Source organism: Lontra canadensis, unplaced genomic scaffold, assembly GCF_010015895.1.
Source record: "Lontra canadensis isolate GAN:19392208 unplaced genomic scaffold, GSC_riverotter_1.0 scaffold1, whole genome shotgun sequence".
NCBI lineage: Eukaryota > Metazoa > Chordata > Mammalia > Carnivora > Mustelidae > Lontra > Lontra canadensis.
In genome coordinates, this window is record NW_022630995.1 from 115588440 (window position 1) to 115615609 (window position 27170).

The 27170-nt window shown below is 36.5% G+C and overlaps 1 protein-coding gene across 4 annotated transcripts in view; it reads left to right on the forward strand.

The window, feature by feature from the left end:
* FAM13A (family with sequence similarity 13 member A) overlaps window positions 1-27170 on the forward strand; it is a 359485-nt gene that overhangs the window by 36076 nt on the left and 296239 nt on the right. For all 4 annotated transcript variants that reach the window (XM_032861787.1, XM_032861771.1, XM_032861777.1 and 1 more), the window contains exons 2-3: window positions 18116-18305; window positions 25219-25428. In XM_032861787.1, coding sequence (XP_032717678.1) covers window positions 18149-18305; window positions 25219-25428 — 367 coding nt within the window. In that variant the 5' untranslated portion in view covers window positions 18116-18148. The remainder of the gene's footprint in view (window positions 1-18115; window positions 18306-25218; window positions 25429-27170) is intronic.

Below are 27170 nucleotides of genomic sequence, written 5' to 3' on the forward strand. Positions count from 1 at the left end.
CACTCCATGACAACAAGTAAGAAAGAGGCGGCTAAGTAATAGTGGGTGAACTTGTCATAGGCAAGTTATGGAATTAGAGTTATAGGTGAGATGTCCTTGCAGTGTTCTAGGATTCTCTGAGTCAGTGTGTACTTCCCAAAACTTGTAGCTCTCAGTCAGTTTGTCAGACTGTCGGAAATTTAGCACACATTGGTCTTTTTACCCCCATACTTCCTTCAGTTAGGGCTTCCTTTATGTGGAGGATTGGATGATTGTCCATCTCGTTTTAGAACATTCTGTCCCCTCAGTAAGATCCCATGTGCCCATTTATGATTAGTTCCATTCATATAATCTTTCTCCCACCTCCAAAACCTCAGACAACCACTAATTTACTATTTCCTAAATGTTAACTGAATGTTTCTGTACATGTACCTTTCCTCACAGTTGATATCAATGGAATCATACAGTATATGTTCTTCAGTGACTGGCTTATTTCACTTAGCCTAATATTCTTGATTCTCATCCATGTTGTAGCATGCATCAATATTTCATTCCTTTTTAATTGCTATTATTGCTCTTATTGCATTATTCTATTATATATCACATTTTGCTTACTCATTTGTTAGTTGATAGACATTTGGACTATTTCCTTTTTTTTTCCTTTTTTAGTTTAAATTCAACTAGCCAACATGTCATTGTTACATCATTGTTACATCATTTTAGATGTAGCGTTCAGTAATTTATCAGTTGCGTTTAACACCGAGTGCTCATCATATCACGTGCCCTCCTTAATGCCCATCACCCAGTTACCCCATTCCCCACCTCACCTCCCCTCCAGCAACCCTCAGTTTGTTTCCTACACTTACAAGTCTCTCATGGTTTTTCTCCCTCTCTGATGACTTCCCATTCAGTTTTTCCTCCCTTTCCCTATGATCCTCTGCATTGTTTTTCATATTCCACATATGAGTGAAACCATATAATTGTTGATTGACTTATTTTACTCAGCATAATACTCTCCGGTTCCATCCACATTGATGTAAATGGTAAGTATTCATCCTTTCTGATGGCTGAGTAATATCTCATTGTATCTATACCACATCTTCTTTATCCATTCATATGTCGATGGACAGCTGGGCCCTTTCCATAGTTTGGCTATTGCGGACATTGCTGCTATAAACACTGGGGTGCAGGTACCTCTTCGGATCACTACATTTGTATCTTTGGGCTAAATACCTAGTAGTGCAATTGCTGGGTAGGAGGTAGCTTAATTTTTAACTTCTTGAGGAAACTCCATGCTGTTTTCCAGAGTGGCTGTACCAGCTTACATTCCCACCAATAGTGTAAGTGGGTTCCCCTTTCTCCATATCCTCGTCAACATTTGTTGTTTCCTCTCTTGTTAATTTTAACCATTCTGACTGGTGTGAGTTGGTATCTCATTGTGGTTTTGATTTGTATTTCCCTGATGCCAAGTGATATGGAATATTTTTTTCATGTGTCTGTTGGCCATTTGCATGTCCTCTTTGGAGAAATGTTTGTTTATGTCTTCTGTCCATTTCTCGATGGGATTATTTGTTTTGGGGGTATTGAGTTTGATAAGTTCTTTATAGATCTTGGATACTAGCCCTTTATCTGATATGTCACATTTGGGCTATTTCCTACTGTTATGAATAATGCTGTGTTTGGATAGGTACCCATGAGTGAAATTGCTGGATGATATGCTAAATTTATGTTTAATGGTTTTTTAAAAGGTTTTAATTTATTTATTTGACAGAGAGAGACACAACAAAAGAGGGAACACAAGCAGTGGGAGGGCAGAGGAAGAAGCAGGCTTCCCGCTGAGCGATCCCAGGACGCTGGGATCATGACCTGAGCTGAAGGCAGCCACTTAATGACTGGGCCACCCAGGCGTCCCTATGTTTAATATTTTAAGAAAATGCCAAATATTTTCCAAAATGACTGCACCATTTTACATGCCGGTCATCAGTATGAGAATCCCAGTTTCTACACACCCTTGTCAGCATAAGATATTGTTACTCTTCTATTATTATAGCAATTCTAGTGAATTTGTAGTGTTATTTAATGACTAATAATGTTGGACATTTTTCATAAACATTTTTCCCATTTGTGTATCTTTTTTGGTTAAATATCTGTCCATATCTTACGTCCTTTTTTTTTTAAAAATTGGGTTGTTGGTTCTTATTGCATTTTAAGAGTTCTTTTTATATATTATGATACAAGTCCTTTCTCAGATACATGACCCACGAGGAGTGCAGGTTTTGTCCTGTCTTTCAGATTAATTCAGCCAGAACCAAAACTGCTGGTTTCATTACTGTTGTGCCAATCCCACCAGGAGGGTAGGAAGGGTTTAGAGTAGGCCCAGGCAAGCGTGCCACAAGCTCCCATTACTCTTCACTAAACTTAATCATTTTTTCACGAATAAGTGTCTCCCAATTTGTTTTTTGTTTTTTGTTTTTTGTTTTTTTTGCCTTTGGTTAGTTTCTAGATCCCTGAAATGATGGTTTTGATCATTTTGCCCAGCTTTGTATTTGTGTTGGAGAGGATTTGTAAAACTCTCTACTCTATTACTGGAAATTAGCAGTAGGTCTTGACCTCATTTTATGTAGAAAATTTAACTGTTTATAATTACCTTTCATTTTTCTTGCTATAATAGTGATACATGTCTAGGGTATAAATTTTAAGAAATAAGTAACAAGGAGAAAATAATAAGATTCCATAACAGTAATACATACCATGTTTGCTTACATCCTATAGTTTTTCTATGAGTTTATAAAAACTTTTAAAAACAGATTAGACTTGATATTAGTTTATAGTAGTCTATACTACCTCCCGCAAATAACAGTATATTGTGAATATATAGAGGTCTGCTTTGTATAAGATAGGAGTCTTGCTCACTGTTACTTGCCCCTCCCCTGTCTTTGGGAGTCTAGACTAAAAGAGGACAGCCTGGGAAGAAGCCCCAGGTTTTCTTAGGCATTGCCAAATTGCCTTAGAGAAATTTTAATCAGTTTACATCCACTGCTTCTTACCAATTTTTTCCTTTTCAAAAAAATTCCCATGAATAGAAAGGATGGTAAATGGCATTACATTGGTTTTGCCTACCTTTGATTACTATGATCGTCACCTCCTGAGAATATCTATTCTGTCTTTAGAAGTGATTGTTATTTCTTCTTTGTATGTCTTAAAAATCTGTTTCCAGATAACTACCATTCACTCTCTGGTTTTGTCCTCTGAACCACATGACTGCTCTTTCAAAATCTGAAAGTATTTCAACCCCAAATCTTCCCGTTTGAGTGTAATCATAGAAGGTTCTTCATTCCTTCCTCATATAACATGGTTCATTATTTAAAAATTATGAACTTTTAAATTGTTTTACCTTTTTTTATTTCATTTTATTTTATTTCAGTGTTCCAAAATTCATTTTTTATGTTCCATGCGTGCCTTTTAAAAATTTTTTAAATTTTAAAAATTTCTTTGCTTGTCACTTCATCAAAGCCTCCCCAGCCATTTATTGATTGGTTAAAGTTTGTTCTCTGGTAGTTTTCTCAAGAAAGGTTCAAGTATTCTTAGCTTTTGTATATTCAAACTATAACATTTATAGATGATGGACAACTTGCCTGGTTATTGAATTTGGCTCCTGCAGTCTTTCCTTAAATCTATTTTTTAAAGATTTTATTTATTTATTTGACAGAGATCACAAGTAGGCAGAGCAGCAGGCAGAGAGAGAGAGGGGGAAGCAGTCTCCCTGCCGAGCAGAGAGCCCAATGCGGGGCTCGATCCCAGGACCTGGGATCACAACCTGAGCTGAAGGCAGAGGCTTAACCCACTGAGCCACCCAGGCTCCCCTTTCCTTAAATATTTTTAAGTCTTGTTCTGTTGTCTTCTGACATTAAATACTGCAATTTCTAAGTTTGAGGCTATTCGTTTTATTTTTTCCTTATTATGATATATTTTCCCTGGCTGCCCAAGGGACTCTTTGTTATTGTTAGTCTAGTAATTTCCCTAGAATAGATCTTCATGTGAACTGTTCTGAGTCTAAGGTGTGTCTTTTCAGTTTGTAGATTCGGGGCTTCTGCTGAAGCATAGTTTTTGTGAATTACATCTTTAGGTATTCTACTCCATTATTTGTTTTTTTTCTTTGGAGACTCCAATAACCCTATATTGGGACTCATTAAAACTGATATCTGTAGTTATCTCTTAAAACCCTGTCATTCTTTTTTTAATGTTTCATTATGTCTACTTTTCTCATTTATGTCCTCTCTTTCCCTTACTATGCTGTTAACAGCTATTCTCCTTTGTGCTCTTGATAATTTAGTCTTCATTTCTGAAATGTTTTTCTTTTGTCTTTTCCTTTTCTCCCCTTCATGGTTCTGCCAGTTTCCATTTCACATTCTCCTATGGACTGATTATCTCTTCCCTAAATTTTTACATTTCAGCTTTGTAATCAATTCAATTCGTAATCAATTCATTAAGTTTTATTTTGATTGTGGTGAAATATGCATAACATAAAACTCATTAAACTTAGCATTTTAACCGTTTTTTGAAATACAGTTCCATGGCATTAGTATACTCATGAAGTTGTGTAACAGTTATGATTATCCACTTCCAGAACTTTGCACCATTTTCATCCTAAACTTCGTACCCCTTAAATATCTGCCCATTCCCTTCTTTGCCCCCTGGCCCCTAATAACCATTCTTCTATTTCCAGTCTCTATGAATCTGCCTCTCCTAGATATCTCATAAGTAGAAACATGGAATTTTTGTTTGGTTTTGTTTGTTTGGTTTATTTCACTCTGATACTGTTTTCAAACTTCATCGATGTTATAGCATGTGTCAGAATTTCATTCCTTTATAAAACTGAATAATATCCCACTGTGTATACACATACTGCATTTCATTCGTCTGTTGATGGACATTTGGACAGTGTTTACTTTTTGGCCATTAAGGATAATGCTGCTGTGAACATAGGTTTATAAGTATCTTGAGTCCTTGGCTTTCAGGAATATATCCAGAAGTGAAATTGCTGGATCACATGGGAAGTTTTATATTTAACTTTTTGAGGAACCACCAGTTTTCCTTAGAGTACAATTGTTACATTGCCACCAGTGACGTATGAAAGCTCCAGGTTTTTCACATCCTAGTCAGGACTTGTTTTCTGGGTTTTTGTTGTTGTTGTTGTTGTTATTTGTTTTCGTTTTGTTTGTTTTTTAATAACCATCTTAGTGGATGTAAAGCAGTATCTCACTATGGTTTTTGTTTAGTTTTCGTTAAACTGCAGAATGATTCTGATGTGGTTTTGTCTTTTTTTAAATGTCACATCTTTTTAAAAAGTTTTCATTTAAATTCCAGTTAACACAGTGTTATACTATCTTCAGGTGTACGATGTAGTGATTCATCACTTCCATACAATATCCTGTACTCCTCACAAGTGCCCTTTTTAATCCCCATCACCTATTTAACCCCCACCCCCATGCACCTCCCTTCCAGTAACCATCAGTTTGTTTTCTATAGTTAAGAATTTGTTTTTTGGTTTGCTTCTCTCATTTTTTCCCTTAATCTTTTATTTTCTAAATGCCACACATGAGTGAAATCATATGGTATTTCTCTTTCTCTGATTGACTTATTTCACTTAGGATAATACACTCTACTTCCATCCATGTCATTGCAAATGGCAAGATTTCATTCTTTTCTGTGGTTGAGTAATATCCCATTGTGTATGTATACCATTCTTTATTCATTCATTAGTCAATGGACACTTGGAGTGTTCCCATAATTTAGCTATTGTAGAAAATGCTGCTATAAAAATTGGGAGTACATGTATACCTTTGAATTAGTATTTTTGTATTCTTTGGGTAAATATCTAGAGTGCAATTACTGGATTTTAGGATAATTCTATTTTTAACTTTTTGAGGAACCTCCATATTGTTTTCCAGAGTGTTTTCTACCAACAGTATAAAGAGGGTTCTCTTTTCTCCACATCCTCATCAAAACCTGTTGTTTCTTGTGTTGATTTTAGCCATTCTGACACGAGTGAGGTGATGTCTCATTGTAGTTTTGAATTGTAGTTCCCTGATGATGTTGAGCATCTTTTCATGTGTCTCTTGGCTGTTGTATATTTTCTTTGGAAAAATGTCTATTCATGTCTTCTGCCCATTTTTAATTGATTGTTCATTTTTGGAGGGTGTTGAGTTTGATAAGATCTTTTTAGACTTTGATACTAATTCTTTATCGGATATGTCATTTGCAAATATCTTCTCCCATTCTGTAGGTTGCCTTTAAATTTTGTTGATCATTTCCTTCATTGTGCAGAAGCTTTTTATTTTGATGAAATCCCAATAGTTTATTTCTGCTTTTGTTTCCCTTGCTTCAGGAGACATGTCTAGAAAGTTGGTATGGCTGATGTCAAAGCGGTTACTGCTTGTGATCACTGTGTTTTTGATTGATATTTCCCTAATGATTAGTGATATTGAGCATCTTTTCATGTGCTTATTGAACATTTTTATATTGTCTTTAAAGAAATATCTATTCAGCTGCTTTGCCCATTTTTTAACTGGGTTGTTTGTTTTTTTCGTTGTTGAGTGGTAGGCATTATCTTGTTATTGCCTGTCTTTTTTTTTTTTTTTAAGATTTTGTTTATTTATTTGACACAGAGCACAAGTAGGCAGAGAGGCAGGCAGAGAGAGAGGAGGAAGCAGGCTCCCTGTTGAGCAGAGAGCCCGATGCAGGACTCGATCCCAGAACCCTGAGATCATGACCTGAGCCGAAGGCAGAGGCTTAATCCACTGAGCCACCCAGGCGCCCCATTGCCTGTCTTTTGGTATCATTTCTTTATTCGTTTTGTTAGTTCTGTTTGTTGGGTTACAGTTTCCATCTACTTCTTGGTAAGGGTTTTGTGATGAGTTATTTCAGCAAAGTCACGATGCTTTTTAAATACTTTTTCAAAGAACTATCTCCATATAGTTACTGGTAATGTTCCTTTTTTCTTACTCATATTTCAGTGAGATGGATTTTTGTGATATCAGTAGCAAGAGGTTCCTGTGCAGTGTAGTGATGGGGGGGCCAACACAGCTTTTCAAGTTACACAGCCCTGGCATTCCCTCTATTGCTACCAAAAGGACTATTTTCTTAAGCATGGCCCTTGTTTGCCCATCTCTGTTTTGCCTCTCGTAAGTGAACCTGAGTCAGGAGGGCTCTATTGTCTTTTCTCCATAAACTTGCTCTCCAAGGGGGTGAAACCTATGGTGATGTAAGTGGTGTATTTTTCTAGTGCTTCCTGATATCTGCCCCTTGTCCCTACTTTCTGCACCTTCTTTGTCCTCTTCGTTTAAGCAGTTAAGCCCCATTCAGCTCCCTCTCAAAGTATATTTTATCTTTAAAGAAAAAATCGTATGAGAGTTTAACGACCTTTCAGTGCTGTGTCCCTACTGGCTCTCTCTAGACACCTCAGAGTGCTGTTAGGATATCTACTGTATGCTTCCTGCCCCATCTTCACCTTTAGCATCACTTACATACAAATTGGAGTTTACAGTTTTTCTGTCATGTTACTTTTCTTCATCCTCTTCTTAATCTGTGTGGTTTCAGGAGAAGTGCTAAAATTCGCAAGGTTTTTACTGGATTTGTTTTTACTGGTTTCTTGAACATTTCAAAAATATGAGATAACATATGGACTTTTTAATCTTTTTAGCCTAAATTGTAGACATTAGTTGAACTTTCTTGTGAGATACAAGATGATCTAAGATATTTTTAAGTACAGTTTATTTGCGTAGAGAAATCAGGTTTTTAAAAACATTTCTCTTGCTTAAACCTAACTTTTCTATAAATGTATAAAGATTCTTAAATCTTAATTTTTTTCCATCATAGACCTCCTTGGAGATTATGATTTTTTTAATTGAGGTATGATTGATACGTAGGACATTATGTTAGTTTCAAGTATACAATGGAATGATTCAGTATTTTCATACTTCGCAGCATGATCACTGTAGTAAGTCTAGTTTACTTCTGTCACCATACTTAAAAATTCTCATCACAAAAAAAATTTTGTGATTGAGATATAGTCTCTTAGCAACTTCCAAAGATGCAGTATTATTAATTGTAGCCACCATGCAGTACTTCACAACCCTCTGACCTAATTATTTTATAGCTGGATTTGTACTGTTTGATCTCCCTTCACCCATTTGGCTCACCTCTCCATGCCTTCTCTAGCAGCCACCAGTCTGTTCTCTGTATCTATGGGCTTGGTTGCTTGTTTGTTTAGATTCCACTGTAAAAGTTTGTTTGGATTCACACAGTATTTGTCTTTTTCCTTCTGACTTATTTACCATAATGCCCTTAGGGTCCATCCATATTATCAAAGATGGAAAGGTTTTATTCAGTCTTATGGCTAAATATTCCACTGTGTGTGTGTGTGTGTGTGTGTGTGTGTGTGTAAATATATGTGTATATATGTGTATATATTTATGTAGATATACATATATGTACACATACGCTTTCTTTTATCCATTCATTCTTTGATGGACATTAGATTGTTTCCATGTCTTGGCTACTGCAAATAATGTTCCAGTGAACACGGGGTGCACATATCTTTTTTGAATTGGTATTTTTGTCTTTGGATAAATACCCAGAAGTAGAATTGCTGGATCATGCAGTAGTTCTATTTTTAGTTTTGAGGAACCTCTATACTCTTTTCCATAGTAGCTGCACCAATTTAAAATCCCCCCAAAAGAGAACAAGGCTTACCTTCTCACATTTTTGCCAGCACTTAGCTCTATTTTATAATATCCACTCTAACAGCTGTGAGGTGACAGCTTCTTGTGGTTTGATTTTCATTTCTCTGATTAGTGATGTTGAGCATCTTTCCAAAAAACTGTTGGCTATTGGTTTTTCTTTGGAAGAATGTTTATTCAGATCTTCTGCCCATTTTTCAGTGAGTTTATTTGTTTTTGTTTTTGTTTTTTTTTTTGCTGGTAAGATGTATGAACTCTTCATACATTTTGGATATTAACCTCTTTTCAGATACGATTTGCTAATATTTTCTCTCATTAATCAGGTTGCCTTTTTATTTTGTTAATGGTTTCCTTTGCTGTGCAGAAGCTTTTTAGTTTGGTGTAGTCCCACTTATTTACTTTTGCTTTTGTTGCCTTTGCTTTTGGTATCAAATCCAAAGAAATTATTGCTAAGAGTGATGTCAAGGAGCTTCCTGCCTATGTTTTCTTCTAGGTGTCTTATGGATTCTGGTCTTATGTTCAAGCCTTTAATCCATTTTGAGTTAATTTTTGCGCGTTGTATAAAATAGTGGTCCAGTTTCATTCTGTAGTATGTGGCTGTCTAGTTTTTCCAACATCACTTATTGAAGAAACTGTTCTTTCCCATTGTATATTCTTGGCTCGTGTGTTGTAAATTAATTCACCAAATATGTGCGGATTTATTTCTGGCTCCTATTCTGTTAGATTGATCTATGTGTTTTTAATATTGTTAATACCACACTATTTTCATTACTATAGCTTTGTAATATAGTCTGAAATTAGAGAGCATGCTGCCTCCAGCTTTGTTCTTTCTCAAGATTGCTTTGGCTATTTGGGCCTTTTGTAGTTGCATACAAATTTTAGAATTATTTATTCTAATTCCATGAAAAATGCTATTGGAATTTTGATAGGGATTGCATTGAATCTGTAGATTGCTTTTGGGTAGTATGGACACTTTAACAATATTCTCGTGATACATGAGCATGGGTTATCTTTTCATTCATTTGTGTCAACTTTATGCTTTCTAAAAGTAGAATGTTTCATGTATTTTGTTGGACTCATTAGCCATGGATTCTAGCTTAAGAACCATTGTTTAGTCTTACAAAGCATGTAGATAATGATAGATTGTCTAAGGATAACTAATAAGATACCCCTCAACTGCTTTGATTTTTAGAATTAATGAGGTAGATTTGGAAAAAACTGTTTTATAGAATGCTCCTTATTTCCTTAACAATAAATCTTCAATAAATGTTGAAATTCTGACAGTGTTATTTGAAACTGGATTTTTCCCCTTTCGTTTAAAAAAAAAAAAGTCTAAAGATAAGTATTCTGAGTGAACTCTATGATGTCCTCAGGGTACAAGTCCCTTTTGTTTTTCTATTTTACTGTTCTAGAGCTTAGCTTCTAGTTTCTGGGTTGCTACATAGTCACAAGATGGCTACCAGGCCTTATATCTGTGATCTCAGCAGGCAACAGGGATATGGGGATCAGAATGGGCTGTCCTCCTGTTTAATAAAAGGATTTTTTTTTTCTGGTGGTCCTAACAATTTCCATTTGTATCTCATTGGCCAAACTTAGAGATATGGCCATCCATATCTATAAGGATAATGTAAGGAAGGTGGTATATTTTAACTGGGTACTTTGTTCCTCATCGTATCAAACAAAATCAGAGTTCTGTTAATGGGGAAGAAGAAAAAAAATGACCCATTAGTCTAACCCACTACAAAACTGTGCTATAGTGTCTTTTCAAAGAATTGGTTACCCCCAAAGAAATTCTTAACATTTTTTATCATTGACTCTCTTCTGGTTGTGTGATAGGTACTTCGACATGCATTATCTTATTAAACTTTCTACACTTTAAAGTAGGTGTTTTTATTGCATTTAATAGATAAGGACCCAGTCTTGGTGTAGATGAAAAATTTTATAAGCTCAACAGGCTGAAAGTCATGATGATTTTACTTCAGTACTTGTCCTCCCAGTGACCCCTAACTTGACTCAGCTATTAATGGCTGGACAGAGACCATGGGTCATTCTTATTGTTGCCTTTGCCTCTCTCCAAAGCTGCACATTTGGCCAGAGGCTGGCATTCCTGCTGAGAATACCCAAGTCAGTGGCAAACAGGTTTTCAAACCCAGGTACTCTAATTTCAGAGAGAGTGCTTCCCCAATGATCCAACCCTATCCAAGTTAATATGATTGTCTAGGTCTCTGTGTAAGAATAACCCCACAGTTGTTATAATTATTTTTTAATTGGAATTTGAAGAAAATATGTTGCTTTCCCTCCTAATTATACTGTCAAAATTGTGTTACTTTTTGTTAGTAGGGAGTCTCTATGAGAGGTTCCAATTTTTCCCAATTTTTATTACTAAAAAAAAGCCCAAGCACTCATAAAAGTTAAAAGGATAGTAAAATAAACATTTCATATATTGTCCACTTAAATTTAAAAATTTGCTTTCTACTCTTTGTGCCCACTCTTTCTCTGTGCATAAATACATAGCATATATATAAATATATACATATACATGAATACATTTTGTATTCGTTTTTAAGGTATTTGAGGACTTAACACTATACCCCTACTTCAGCATGCACCTCATAAAAATAAGGAATGCTCTAAAGGTGAAATAAATTAGATCTTACACAATTTCGTTATACTTAAAAACATTTATAGAAAGTCCATCTAATAATATACAACACATACCTAGATTTCTCCCAATTGTCTCAAAAAGACAAGGTTTTGTTTTTTTTTAAATCAAGAACCAATCAAGATACATATATTACATTTAAAGTTTATGTATTTTAATTCCTTTTAAATCTAGAATCAGTCCTTACTTCATGATACTGATATTTTGAAGAGTCCTGGCCAGTTGTCTGTTAGAATGTCCTTCATTTGGATTTGTCTAAATTGTTTTCTCATGGTCTCTTTCACTTATTCTTTTAGCTTTTGTATTTCCTATAGACTATCAGATTTAGAGGCTATATTTACATCAGTTTAAACATTTGTGGCAAGAATACTTTGTAAATGAGGTGTTCTGCATGTTACATCAGGAGCACATAATGTCAAGTCTTCTCGTGATAAATTTGATTTTTTGAGTTAAAGTGAATATACCTGAATATCAATTGTAAAGGCAGCTTTTTTTTTTCCCCTTGCAAAAACTGTGTGATCTTTGATGTTGTGAAGATCCTATTCTCCATCAATTTTTCACTTGACATTTTAGTGTCATTCATAATCCTTGATAGGATCACTTGTTAAATGATTTGTGGAAGTTGATTTTTTTTATTCTGCTTTTTTTCCTGCATTTGGCTGCAGGATTTTCTGCATGGAGAACCTTTACTTTTAAAAAAACAAAAAACCAAAAAACCCTTCTCTTCTTTTTATTTATTTATTTATTTATTTGACAGACAGAGATCACAAGTAGGCAGAGAGAGAGGAGGAAGCAGGCTCCCCACAGAGCAGAGATCCCCATGCGGGGCTCTATCCCAGGACCCTGGGATCATGACCTGAGCCGAAGGCAGAGGCTTTAACCCACTGAGCCACCCAGGTGCCCCAAAACCCTTCTCTTCTAAACCTCATTTTTATTTGCACAGTATATTATAATCACTTACAGTTTTTGTTACTCTTGGTGTTCCACCTATTCCAGATTTGGCCAGTAGGAGCCCATTTAATCTGGCCCACAGTTCTTTTTGACACATCCCTTTAGTCCTTGACCATTCCCTTGCTTTCTGGAACAAGAAGTCTCAGGTTGATCTTGTGCTTTCCTTGGACTCCTTTTGTTTGATGGTGGAGTGGCTTTCTACTGTCCACATTCCTGGATAGATGTATTAGTCCTAGTGCCAATTCCAGAGAGTTTTAAGGCCCCCGGCTCCGAATTTAACTGGCGATGTAATCTGATTGTTCTTCAAAGTACCTTAAAATCTTGGTACTTAAATTCTTGGAGGATTGCTTTAGGGCAACATAAGCTGTTGAATTTAGTAGTCTCAAATTGATTTTCTATTAAGCTCTGCAAACAAAGAGCTACATGTAGTTGTTGTCCCTGTGGGTCCCTGTAAAACCAATATTAAAGGTTCTGGTACTGTGTCTTGGTTAAGAGCTCAAGTGCTGGAGCCAGACCACCTGGGGTTACGTTCTCTAAAACTTACTAGTCATGTAAACTTGGGCAGCTTCCTTTTTGTTTGTGCCTTAGTTTCCTTGTCCCATTGGGCATAGTAAACATGTCCACCGATAGGGTTGTTTTAAAATTTAGAGATGTTGATTTTAAAGCACTTACGAGAGAGCTGGCACAAATCAGCACCCAGTGGATGTTAACTATTCAAAAACTCATGGCTTCTGAACTCATGCCATTTACAAGAATGATAGTATTCTCTTTCTATGTTTTAATATCAGAAATATTGATGTTGCTTCTGAGCATATCTGACTTTATTTTCCTGTTAGGACTTTTCTCATTTCTAACAAGGGCACTGAACTGCCCAGCATGTGCATTTTGTTCTCACCACCTCTTTTGTGGAGGCAGAATTAAGTGCCTGCCCTCTGGAATCAGATTGCTTTAGTGTGACTCTTGGCTACACCATATCCTTGATGTGACCTAGAGCACATTACTTAGATCCGCTGTGTTTCTGTAAAATGGGGATCACAGAAGGCTCATCCTTCCTAGTATTTCTTTTCTGGGGTTTAACAAGTGAAACCATCTCAAGTATCTGAAGCCATGACATGGTCAGCAAACTTCATATATGATCTGATTTTCTCTTTACTAAAATCGTGGTTTTCTATATGCTCTGACTTCTTTTATTTTTTCAAGGTACTTTGATCAGGTGTGTGTGTCTGTTTGTCCATCTGCTTCAGAACATCTGGCTACCTTAAAGCCAAAGAAACTTCAGTAGCAGCTTATGGAGTGGATCACCACGTGGAAAGAACAGCTGAAGCACCAGTGTCAGGGCAGCTCAGGGACCATAGCGGCTCCAACAATGCAGGAGGCAAGAGTTAATCTAATGGTTAATTAACAGCTTGTGAGAACACTGCAGCTGGAACCAATTAGCTCCAGCCTTTTTCTGTGCTTTTGACAATCCACTCAGGCATCAGGGGCCTGCAAAAGAGGTCTGATGGATCCGGTACGGAGCTTGAGGCTGGTTCTTGCTAAAGACAAGGTGGTCCTTTTCAGTGGCAGTCCCTGCAGAGTTATTCGCAATAAGGCTATAGTCCTTACCCAAAAGACGGTAGTTAGGATATGTTACTAGAAAAAAAGCGGGGAGTGGGGGAGAAGTGGAGACTAGGTGACCCCAAACCAACAAATACTTGATGAATGGGAATGTACACAAAGCAAAGTTTAGAGAGTTAAGTTTGACTCAGAATATTTCAATTAGCCATTATTTTTAGCTTATTTTAAATCAAGAAAGGTAAGATACATGTTTGAAAAGGTAAAATTCCATAGATTTTTACATTTATAAAGTAGTAATGATATATCATTGTCTAAGAGTAGAAAATAATTTCAATTTAAGTAGAATTAATCATAAATGACTTTGTTTCTACAGTCACTTTATTTTTCCATGACCAAAGGACTATTGAATATTACTTACCAGAAGGGATTTTTTTTTTTAAGATTTTATTTATTTGACAGAGAAAGATCACAAGTAGGCAGAGACACAGGCAGAGAGAGGGGGGAAGCAGGCTCCCCACTGAGCAGAGAGCCCCGTGCGGGGCTCGATCCTAGGACCTTGAGAACATGACCTGAGCCAGGCAGAGGCTTAACCCACTGAGCTACCCGGGCACCCCATCCAGAAGGGATTATTATATTTGCTATAAGCTGCTGTAATATTTTTTTAATAACTTAGGTATAAACTACTGAAGTAGTGTAGTAGTTTAGGCATAAACTACTGGTAACATTTCATTGCTTCCTGCTAGCTGATTTCTTCACCAACCAGGGTAGACTTTATTATATATTTGTGGTCACTGACAGATTGTGATGACTCTAGAAGTACAGTGGTTTTGTTTCATTGTGTTTTTTTTTAAACATTATTTGTTTTAAAAATGTTAACTTGAATTACTTACCAATTGAAAACAGAGGTTCTTTCATTATGATTACATATAAATTTTCAGTGTGGTGCGGCTTTATATTGAGTAAACAGCTGGTTTAATTTGCAGTCACTTCAGCGTCTCTGAGGTCCATTGCCTGGCTCTTCCTTGAAAACTTTCTAATCCATAACACCAAGATTCCTTCTCTACACTGTCTACTAATAGGAGCCCTAACCTGCTGTCTGCAGTTCTGACTAAAGGATGGAGTGAAGAACAGGGGTGTTAGCAGAAAGAGCACTAATTCAAGGTGTTAAACTCAAGCATTTCCAAGAAAACCTTGACTTTCTAATAAAAACTTTGGGAATTCTGATACAGATGGAACAATTTTGTATATATCATTCAGAAGTCATTCTTACATATTTTAGGATATTAGAGATATATAGAGAATAATTAGATTATCAGACTACCCACGTCTTGACCACGATGCCTTCTTAAACAGCAAACATCAGACGCACATTGAGTATAGAAATTATTGAGTGTATCTCCATTTTCTAAAGAAGAAATCAGGATAACTTCCTGGAAGAATAAGGATGATGGTGATGATGGTTGTAATGATTTGTAACAATCCATAATTAGTGTGCCAAGTGCTCTTCTCATTCCTTTATGTATATGAATTCATTTCAGTCTCCTATATCCACGTGAGAGAGGAACTCTTAGCATCACCATTTCACAGATGGGGAAATAGGCACACAGAAGTCAAGTGAATTGTCCAAGGTTCACGGCTAATTAGAGCAGAGTGAAACTTGAAACAGAAAGCCTGGTTCCATGCTCCAAAACACTATGCTATATTGTCCCTATAAGAAGATAAAACAAAAGTAAGATAAAATGTGCAGGATTTATAAAACCATATTGAGATACCACCTTACACCAGTCAGAATGGCCAAAATCAACAAGACAGTAAACAACAAGTGTTGGAGAGGATGTGGAGAAAGGGGAACCCTCTTACACTGTTGGTGGGAATGCAAGTTGGTACAGCCACTTTGGAAAATAGTGTGGAGATTCCTTAAGAAATTAAAAATAGAGCTACCCTATGACCCTGCAGTTGCACTACTGGGTATTTACCCCAAAGATATAGATGTAGTGAAAAGAAGGGCCATCTGTACCCCAATGTTCATAGCAGCAATGGCCACAGTTGCCAAACTCTGGAAAGAGCCAAGATGCCCTTCAACAGACGAATGGATGAAGAAGATATGCTCCATATATACAATGGAATATTACGCCTCCATCAGAATGGATGCATACCCAACTTTTGTATCAGCATAGATGGGACTGGAAGAGATTATGCTGAGTGAAATAAGTCAAGCAGAAAGAGTCAATTATCATATGGTTTCACTTATGGAGCATAAGGAATAACATGGAAGACATTGGGAGATGGAGAGGAGAAGTGTGTTGGGGGAAATCGGAAGGGAAGACAAACCATGAGATACTGTGGACTCTGAGAAACAAACTGAGGGTTTTGGAGGGGAGAGGGATGGGGGCTGGGTGAGCCTGGTGTTGGGTATTAAGGAGGACACATATTGCATGGAGCACTGGGTGTGGTGCATAAACAATGAATCTTGGAACACTGAAAAAAAATTTTTTTTAAATTTAAAAATGTAGGATTTAACCTTATATTGCCAGCTGTTTTTAATGTGACATTTTGAGAGTATTTTCAAAGTTTCATTAATACTGGTTTCTTTTTGGCTTCTTGCTCACCAGATACACCTGGTTGACTGAAATTTCTCATATGTTCAGTTGAAGGAGATTGATAGGTTTTTGAGTCCTCACAAAAAATTATTAGCTATTATAAATTTGGCTTAATAAATTAATAATTTCCTTAGCAATAGGTCATAGTTACTGCCCATACTAGTACTCTGTAGTAGCTAACACCATGATAAAATAATATTAATAGATACTAAATCTGTAGTATTATTTATAATATAAGTAGATACTAAATCTCTATTATAATTTTACATTTGCTGAATTTTCACTAGAAAAATCTGGCTTTCAAATATGACTTACCAAAATAGGTAAACATCTCAATGGAAGTTGGTTTGATTCTGTAGATTATAAGATCAAAAATAAAATTGAAAATACAGGGACCATACTCAAAATCAAGATTATAGAATTAACTTTGTCATTTCCTCGGGTCATATACAGAGTTAATAATAGTATGTTACTATAATTATATACAAACTGCACTAGGACATTAATATAAATCTCACTTTGAGAGGAACATGCACCTAGAGGAGGATGAAAGTTACCAGTTCTGTGACTTCTGCTAAATTACTTAACTCTGATCTTGGTTTCCTCAATTCTAAACTGAAGGTAAGGTTTCTACTTTTAAGTGGTAATACTACAGGAGCTTGTACTTACAATATTTACACTTTGGTTGGTTGCTACATTCATTCTCAGAGAGTGAAAATTTCCCCCAATCCAATGCCTCTGTCCCCAGATAAAACAGTTTGCATTTTTCCAGCTTTTCAGTGTTTAGACTCATAAATATATAACATTTATATAGCACACATGCTTTAAAAAGAAAATCCCTCATTTAGTTATAAAAGATAAAATTTAATATGGTATAATGTAATAATCCCTTGGGGTACAAATTTCCATTAAAAGAAACATTTGTGTGTATTTTTCATCGTAGTGATAATTTGAATCAGTTAATTATAAGCTGCACTTTTTAACTTTGTAATATGTACAGTCTTGTGAAAATGTTTAAATTGTGACTACCTGAGATGTTGCCGTTTCAGAGATGGAATATTTTGAACTTGAGTGAGAACTGAGCTGATTTTATGTGCCAAAATACTGAAGAGATATTCACAGGTGTAATTAAATCAGAGAAACAAATGTTCACTCTACTTAAATGTAGTTTTTCTAAGACTCCAAATTAAAGCTACTTTAAAATGGCATCTAGATAGATTTTCATCTTCAGAAACCTCTTGTGGTTCTAGGATCTACATGGAGTTTCAGTGATCTTGTGTGAGTTTCTCTTCCGGTTAACCAGGTGCTTCTGGTCACACCCCTTGGTAACTGTAATAATCTATCTTAGCTACTGCAGTGTATTTATTGCTCCCTCCCTTAGCTACAGTTAAGTTGTGGCTTTAGGTTTCTCATTTTTCATTCCTTTTAACTATTCTATCAGTATGTGCCCTTTATAACACTGGGCAACCTGTGAGAGATTTTAGTAGTTTTGACTTGAGTGGAAGTAAAAATTAGTGAAGAACCCCTCCTATGGGTCTCCGGACGCTTGCATTTCAATTCAGGTAGGCATGCAACCTCCTGTGGTAAAAGTGACTGACTGCTCTTTTTTCTTATGTTTTTTCAAGCAAAGTAAAGCAGCGGTTCGGCTGAAAGAAGACATGAAAAAGATAGTGGCAGTGCCACTAAATGACCCGAGGAGCTCGACCTATAAGAAGTTATTTGGAGTCAGCCTCCAAGATCTTCAGCAGCAGGGGCTCACGGAGAACGGTGTTCCAGCTATAGTGGGGACTATAGTGGAGTACCTGGTGAAGCATGGTAAGTCGCAGTTTCATTCTGTTGCATTTACTGTTCCTGCACACGAGAAGGTTTCCGTGTGAACTGCTTCACCGTGTGTTAGTATATTCCCTAAAACACCTTAATTAGAATATCAAATTATGTAATATAGCTTTTCCTTTAAAAAGGACATTAAGAGCATTATTACGGTGTAATGTTATTTTGACACCACTGTTCAATATACCAGAAACTGAACGTTTCTAATTTGGAATGATTCCTAGTTTTGAGTTCTAAAATTTGCTGTTCTGGGGCACCTGGGTGGCTCAGTGGGTTAAGCGTCTGCCTTAGGCTCAGGTCATAATCCCAGAGTCTTGGGATCGGGGCGCATGAGGCTCCCTGCTCAGTGGGGAGTCTGCTCCTCCCTGTCTCTGTCTACTGCTCCCCCTGCTTGTGTGTGCATGTGCGTGTCTGTGCATGCTCTCTCTTTCTCTTTCCCTCTCTCTGTGTCAAATAAAATCGAAAAAGAAAATAAAAATTAAATAAAATACACTGTTCTAACAATAGTGACTTCTCTTGATCCATTAGATTCCAACTGAGTAATTTTTAGTAAAACAAAACACTTCTGGGGTATCTTTTTCAGCTGAGTTCAATCCTGAACTTACCGGATGCCTTGATTGCTTTCATAAGCTCGGTAGGGATACTAAAAAAAGGGGGAAGAAGTATGGTATATAGCCTGTTATGGGGGGGGTCATTGACTTTTGAAGTGATATAATTAAGCATGTAAAAAAGTTGGAGAAAATATAGTTCATTGAATGATAAAAAGATAAATCTGTTTTTAAGATCTCACAGCTTTTTAAAATGATTTAATTTAAAATGGGACTTAAAAACCTGGATAAGTAGAGAGAAAATTCTTCCATATCCCCTACATTCATGCTTTTCAAACTAGGGAAATATTATAGGAAAAATCCAAACTACATAATAAATGTCAATAATCTTTAGCAGGTTCGGGAAGGAACTCTTGTGAGGGGAAAAGCTTGGAATTTTCATTGTTTTCTATAGTGAAACAACATTTCTACACAAAAGACTCATTGCAGAATAGAGTTTAAAATTAGTAAGAATTTTTAAAGGTAAAACTTGAGACTTCAGAGGCATTCTGTACTTTGTGCAGTTTGTTTCCTTATCTTCCCATGATTACAAATCCATTCCCCCCTACTAAGAACAATCCTTTATTGGAAATACGTGAGAAACAGAGTGCATCTGTTCCTCTGTAGGAATGTGAGTCAGCTTGTGACAGGAAGGGTATGGCACGTAGTTCAGCCCTCAAAAGGTCAGGTGTTTTGTGTTAACTGAAAAAGCAACTATTTGCTCAGGTTACTAGGTATGTAGAAGACAAAATGATATTTTGTTCCAAAAACTGAAGAGCCAGGCTTGTACCCTTACTTTATAGCTGCTGTCCCCTTATTTTTAGAGGATGATAAGCTCCAGACAGGTAAGATTCTTAGAGAAGAGCTCCGGGTTTATTCAAATACTTTAAACAGGTTAAATCAAAAAGGTGTAGTATACAGTATGGTGGGAAGATGGGGCCTCGACCTCCAGGGTCTTGAAATCACATTAAATTGTGAGAGCTCTGAAGATCTCAGAAACACTCAGAATTGAGTAAAACTGTATGCTACTGATTTAGATATAAATGGATCTCTAGGTAATTAATTTAATCTCTTAAGTAGGGTTGTTCAATATTATTCATTTGAATACAAAGTATGACTACCTAAAATATTTTGGTTTTTGGTATAGTCAGTGTTCTGATCTTTTACCTAATAATGACTGAGTTATAGCCTCTTAGGGTTACACTTATGTAAAATCATTTTCATTTTTAAGTTTTAAGAAATTATTGAATAGTTAATATCATGTGGTACAAAATACTGGATATGCACTGAAAAATCTGTCCCTCTAAAACCTGTCCCCTGATTATTCATTTTCCCTCTCAGAAACAACATTACTTCACCAGCATCTGATATAGTCTTACAAAGATATTTTATGAATATGTATAGTCATATATGCATATGTTCTTTTTTTCCCTGTGAACGTAAATACAGCATACCATTCACACTGTTATAAATCTTTTAAAAAAGTCATTTAGCAGTATATTGTGGAGATCTTTCCATATTGCATAAAAAGCTTTACTCATGTAATTCTTTTTTCCCTTACACACTGACCAGATACACGTATCATTTCTTTAAGCGGTTGCGTGCTGATGAATATTGAATTGTATGTAGTCTTTTGCTGTCTGTAAGCAAGGATTCAGTGACCAGCCTTTCTCACAGGTCATTTCAAGCATGGTGGGTGTATATGTAGACCTGGGTCAAAAGTATGTGCATTTATAATCAACTCTTTAAGAGTTGAGCCAGTTAAATTCACAACATCACTCTATGAACATTTTGGCAAAATCTGAATTAGGTATTGGTTTTCTTCTATCTCTTCTTACCCATAGTTATAGGTTAGTTGGGTATATTCAGGTTAATGCAAACTAAATATTTTAATAGGTTCAATCAGTCCTTCTTAACTAGAAATGTAAAATAGAAAATCACTTATTCTTACCTAGAAATGTGAAATAGAATCACTAGTGGAATCTTTTCAGAATACCCATCCATTGGTGATTCTTTAGATGCACGGAATCAGACTTTTGGCTTGGCAAGCTAAGGTGGGTAGGGCACCTAGCCTATATTTTCAAAGGTTGTGTAGTTAATTATTGTGTAGACAACTAGAAGTTCTTTACTATGTCTGAAACTACCATGTTCACAAACCAAAAACTTTGTAGAAGTCTGAAGGGCAGAATGAAGTTTGTGGGCGAGGTACTTCAACTAGTTTCATTAATTATTTTGTATTTTTTTTAAGTCAACAGATATGTATTGTGCCTCTCCTTATTGTGCACCTACAATGCGCTATACAGTAGGCCCTCTGTAAGGTATCAGAGGTAGGGATGATTGGTCATATTATTTAACCCTAGGTAGATACATTAAACACCAAAGTATGACCACAGTACATGTAGACCTTTAACAATGTGAGGGAAAACTCTCTGTTATGAAAGAATATGAGGACAGAAAGGGTTTATTAAGGTCTTATATGAAGGTCTTTTAAAAAGACTTTGAACTTTATTTCCTAAAAAAAAAAATGAAGAAATAAAAGAAAAAAAACGTGATTTTTCCCATTTGAAGGAAAATTTTACAAGTTATTAGCTAGATCATCTTTATACTGTTTGAAAATAACTAATCTTGCTGATAGTGTTAACTGGATTCCTTCTCTTTAGCATGAAGATCCTATGGGATATACCACTTTAAATAGTGTAGAACTCTCCACTTACCACCAGGGGTCAGAATATGCTCATACATTGTCTTATTTCCTGGGCCAAAGTGTGCTAGTTAAGCAAATTCTGACTTCTGGCATTTTCAGTTTCTAACATATTCATACTATTTTGAAATAAATATCTCAATTGTATAGGAAGGTGACTGTCAATGGTGTAGATCTTATTTCATTGATGTAATTTTTTCATTGTTAAACCAATTATTAAGTTGCTGTTTCATGTTAATTAACCTGTACCTCCTGAAATAAAATAGAAGAGAATCTCAGAAATATACGAGAATAACTTCACAAAGCCTTCTAAGCATCTCCTTCCTCTAAACATTTCTTTTACAATCACCATTTCCTAAAAATTTAAAGTAGGAAAATTGAGAGGTGATAAGTCTGGTAAGCCTCATATAGGTATTGGATATATTATAAAATTGTTAGGGGCTTTAAAAAAACCATATGGGTTTTTTTCCCCCTAAGTATAATAGAACCAGGGGTAAGGTGCCCCTAGTTGAAAATCACTGGGTAGCATAAGAATTGTTTGGGTGAGAAATATTTTTGAGGGAAGAGAGTTAAACAAATAAATGGAATAGGACAGAAAAAAATAGTTGAGAAGCATGAACCTCAGTGACTTCCTTAATTAATACCTTATCTCTCTGCCAGTAAAGGGCAGTGGGATCCAGGGACCTTGAAGGACCAAAGCCAGTTCTTAGAGCTGGGTAGTTATTTTGGAATAACTGGAAATATTTATTTGAGGGAAGGGTCAGAAAGCCTAGTTGGAAAAGAAAACCTAAGGTCAAAGCTAGAACAACACTGTGAAATCAGGTCCAAGAGTCATTTGCTGTTCAAAAACAGGCTCAGGAGCTGAGTAGATAAGTAGAATTCTGAATTTTCATGATTTGGGCCTTGACCAGAGATGGGTGCTATTTTTTGGGTGCTGTCTGTTGAAGTCAGTACACATTTCTGAAGTTACAGATAAAGCTTGTAGAATGGAGGAAATAGACCTTGAAAGCTTTAAAAGTGAGTTAAATGGGAAGTCTCTCAGTAACCGAGATTCTGCAGTGTTAAAGGAAATGGCATCATATTTACCTGTTGTGTAGCAGGTTATCCCAAAACATGTAGTTTAAAACAACAGTGTTTCTTATCTCACAGTTTCTGTGTGTCAGGAATCTGGGCACAGTCCAGTCATATCTTGTGTCTTAGGGGCTCTTGGAAGGCTGCAATCTGGTGTTGGCTGAGGCTTTAGTCATAACAGTACTTGACTGTGGGAAGGTTCACTTCCAAGCCCATTCACGTGGTTGTTAGCAGGATTCTGTTCCCTGTGGGCTGTCGACCTGAGGGTCTCAGTTACTCACTGGCTGTTGTCCAGAAACCACCTTCCACTCCCTGCCACATGGACCTCTTCGTGAGGTAGCTAACCAAATAAAAAGCAGCTGATTCATCAGAGTGAGTAAGCCTGCAGAACCAGAGAGAAACAAACAAGTAAGATGAACATCAGTCTTGTATAACCTAAGGTTAAAACCAAGATTAGAACCCAATCACATAATCTTGTTACAGTCTCCTGGTTAGAAGCAAGGCACTAGATCCAGACCCCATGCAAGGGGAAGGGATTCCACATGGGTGTGGATACCCGTAGATGGGCATCCTTGGGGCCATTTGAGAAGCTGCCTGCCACACGTTCTGATTACATGGTGCCCTGCTCACACTGGTTGGGGAAATACTTTTAATATCCTCTCTGGTTTCATAGACTTTTGTCAAAATTGGAGCTAAAATTCATGTCAACTTTTGAGATTCGTGTTCTTTATATCTAAAGTGTACATCTTACCAGTCTACAAACGCCGTGAGGATAATGCTAGCATTTGAATTTGTTTTTTTCATGTTTTTTGTTGTTGTTGTTGTTGTTGTTTTTAAGTTCCTTAACATGGGGCCAGGTACTTACTATGGACTTCTTGAATCGAAAGGTTCATAAAATGTTTAATCATATTACAAAAGTATAATCATATGAAATTAGCTTTCTTCTTTTTCTTTAGAAAGAGCGATACAATTACCAGGTAAGAAAAAGAAGCAAATTAATATAAACAAACACCCCCTCATCTAAATAATTCCAGTGGGCTTCAGTCCTTATGTCCCTGCTAAATGTCACCATTAGGCTCTCCACAGGCTGGCTGGCTTTCTTCCATGGGGTTCTGTCTCCTTGAACCCAGTACCCTAAGCTGGAAATCATTACCTTTCCCCTAAGCCAGCTACCATCCCTCAACCCCTCTTCACCTTATCCTTCACAGTCCTTTTTCCTGGATTCCCTAGTTTTTAAACCTTAAAATTACCTTCTAACTCTTCTCTTCCTTACTTCCCTTTTGTACTCAGTTACCCAATCAACTTTTTTCTCTCCTTTTCACCCTTCCCACAGGAATCTGTCTTTCTTACTGCCTTAGGGTAGAATGTGGTTCCCTAAAGGCAAGCTTTCTGCCCTCCATTCTCTTCTCATCTAGCAAGATCTTCTGTACTCCTTGATTTAATGTGTTCCCGCACCCCTTAATGCTCCCATGAGAAAGTCTTTTTAAGTAAGATCTTTTAAGTAAGAAAGATCTGCTCCCAATGTGGGGTTAAAACTCACGACTCTACGATTAAGAGTTGCACGTTCTACAGACTGAGGCAGCTGGGCACCCCATGTCTTTGCTGTTGAACTTGCCATTTGTGGCCTTATCCCATTTCTTCCATTTTATTACCCCACCGCTTTTTGACCTAAACACTCCGCATTTCCATGTGTTTATCTTCCTTTATGCTGTCCTATCTCTGCCTCTTAATTCATATATTCCTCTTTTCGGGCATAAATCCAAGTTTTATGTCTCCTGCTGCTTAACCCTTTGGGGGCCTTTTTTAAGAAGAAAAATACAAAATTAAGAATAAGAATTAGGGACAAACATTGGAAAGGACCTAAATAAATGAAGGGGCCCTGAAGCTTAAACTTCATTAGTTTCACAGTTCTTCAGCCCCAGTCTTCCCATCTTCCTTATGCTTTAGACAAAGATGGCGCAAAGCATCGAAAACTCCCTTATGGAGCCTTCTGTGCTGACCCCCGCCAACGATAATATCCCCTGTCAACTGGCAGAAGGCAAGCAACTTGTCTTATGCTACATTGTAATCTCCTAGAGTTTTATCCTTGGAATTCAGTGAATACTAAAGAATATTTCTTAATTATTACAAAGGTAATCACATACAGTTAAGAAGTTTCTTACATACATTTTAGTTTTTTTTTTTTTTAATAGTTCTAACTAAATACTAAGCTGCTGTTGGAGCCCAGGGTAAGTTTCCATAATGTACTGCAGATTATATGAATGCAGTTTCTTTGTAGAATGGCATCTGTTTTATATTTCTGTGGGTCCTAACCTTATTTTTCGAGGTCAGCTTTTAGAATATGATCTCTTTAGTTGATACATAGTAGGTGCGAAGATCTATTATCGTAGGAAAGCATTTTTGCAGAATGTGAACATCTTGCAGTACTGGGTAGTGCTGTAGTGAGGTTTATGTATTTTGTGGCTGCCGTTCTCTAGAGTCCGTGTCTGTCTGTGAGAGACCTCTGTTTACTCTCTGTGGGTCTGCTCCCCTGCTCCAGGACTCACCCAGGAAGGCCTCTTCAGGGTGAACGGCAACGTGAAAGTGGTGGAACGGCTCCGATGGAAGTTTGAGAGTGGAGCCCCGGTGGAGCTTGGGAAAGACGGGGACGTCTGCTCAGCGGCCAGTCTGTTGAAGCTCTTCCTCCGGGAGCTGCCAGGGAGCGTGGTCACCGCGGCCCTGCACCCTCGATTCGTTCAGCTCTTTCAGGGTTAGTGCGGTTCAAGCCTTCTGGCGCTTCAACCAGTTTTTTCAGCTAAAACTGACCTTTTCTATATTAAGCACCTACATTTTAAATATTAAGCTAAACCTTTAAATATTAGTGGTCTCTCCGTCACCACCATCTTTCTATTTTAGTTACTCGAGGCCCCCATTTTCTACCCTAAAATAATATTAAACTGATTATGAAATACCGCTAGTAAGTGTAATTTCTGAGACTGCTGGCAGATGAATAGTTAATATTGAAAAGCCTGGATGTTTGTTGGCCAAAGGAATTCTTTCCTGACTAGTGACTATCTTAGAAGGAGTGAGACTAAGGCACTAAATTCTATGTAGGGAATATTAATTAATTAATTATATTTGGTTAGTGACCTTTGAGGCTGAAAGGCCAGCGGCGTGCTGTTTTTCTCTCATAAGCAAGACTGAGTCCTAAAATGATTGTATTCATTTTACAAAACTGGAGGAAAATTGGTTTTTGATTGCATTATGAAGTGATTTTTCTTGAATGAAGAAACTTGATTTTTAAAGGTATAATTATAGTCATAATCATTATTTAGTTCTTTCTCTTAAATATAGCAAGAAAAACGATTTAGTCTTGAAAAGCATTTCTTTCCTGATTTGTGCTAGGTTAGAGTGAAAAAGAGAACATATATTTTTAAGAGTGCTAATTGCCAGATTAAAAAGGATATTACTTAAAACCACATTCCTTTAAAGCAGCAGTATAATTATTCCCATGTAGTATGCCAAAGAGTGGGTATGCGAGAAGGCCATGTTGTATGTTGTAGTCTACTGAAAAACAATGATCAAATAGAAAAGCGAAAAACAGTGATCAAATAGAAAAGCGAAAATTGCAGGACCACTTGTTCGGGTCATCTAAGTGCTTTTAATAAAGCTTCCTGTATCGGTAAGTGATAGTAAGTGACCTATGTGAGCCTTGTTCATTAGAAAAAGAACTTTTTCATGTTTATATGTATGAGGATCTGAAGGAGGTAGCCATTGCTCCTTAACTGGTTCTTACAAGAATATTTTATCCTTGTCATGGAGATGTTAAGTTTTAGGATAAATTTCTATAAGTCATTTAAAAATAATTGCTACAAAAGCTAATTGAAGATTTAAACATGTCCTTCACACAAAATATTTAGTAATAAAATATTACTACTAAGAATCTTTATTAATAGTATGTCTTAATTTTAAGATACTAATATTAATGATACTATACTAATATTTGTGAATAGTTGTGATTTTTAAATGGTTTTATGACATTACTTAGAATAGCTTTCATTTGGTAAAGAGAATGCACTGTTTTAGTGTTTTTGTTACATTATAGTAATATTTTATTATACTTTAGCTCTTCTTTGTAATTTAGCTTCTCATTAATGACCTTTCTCTCTGGTGGCCAGAGAATTGATTTGCATCATTAAAAGCAAGTGATATCATTTTAAAAGTAAGGCTGGTTATATACCCAACTTAAGGAGTTGTGTGATTATGCACAAATAACAAATTCTGAATGGGGCAGAGATACTGACTTTGGCCTTAAGAGTAGTATTCTCTCACTTCCTGAAAACTTTTAGGGTGAGGTCTGAGATGTTCAATAAAGGAGATGTTAATGGAAGTACCTACTAGTTGTAAGCTGCTAAGTGAGGGGAGGGAATAAAGTATGCTTTTAGCTATCAGATTGTATAGCCTCTGAAAATAAATTTCTCCTTAATAATTCAGATAGAAAAGAGCTATGGT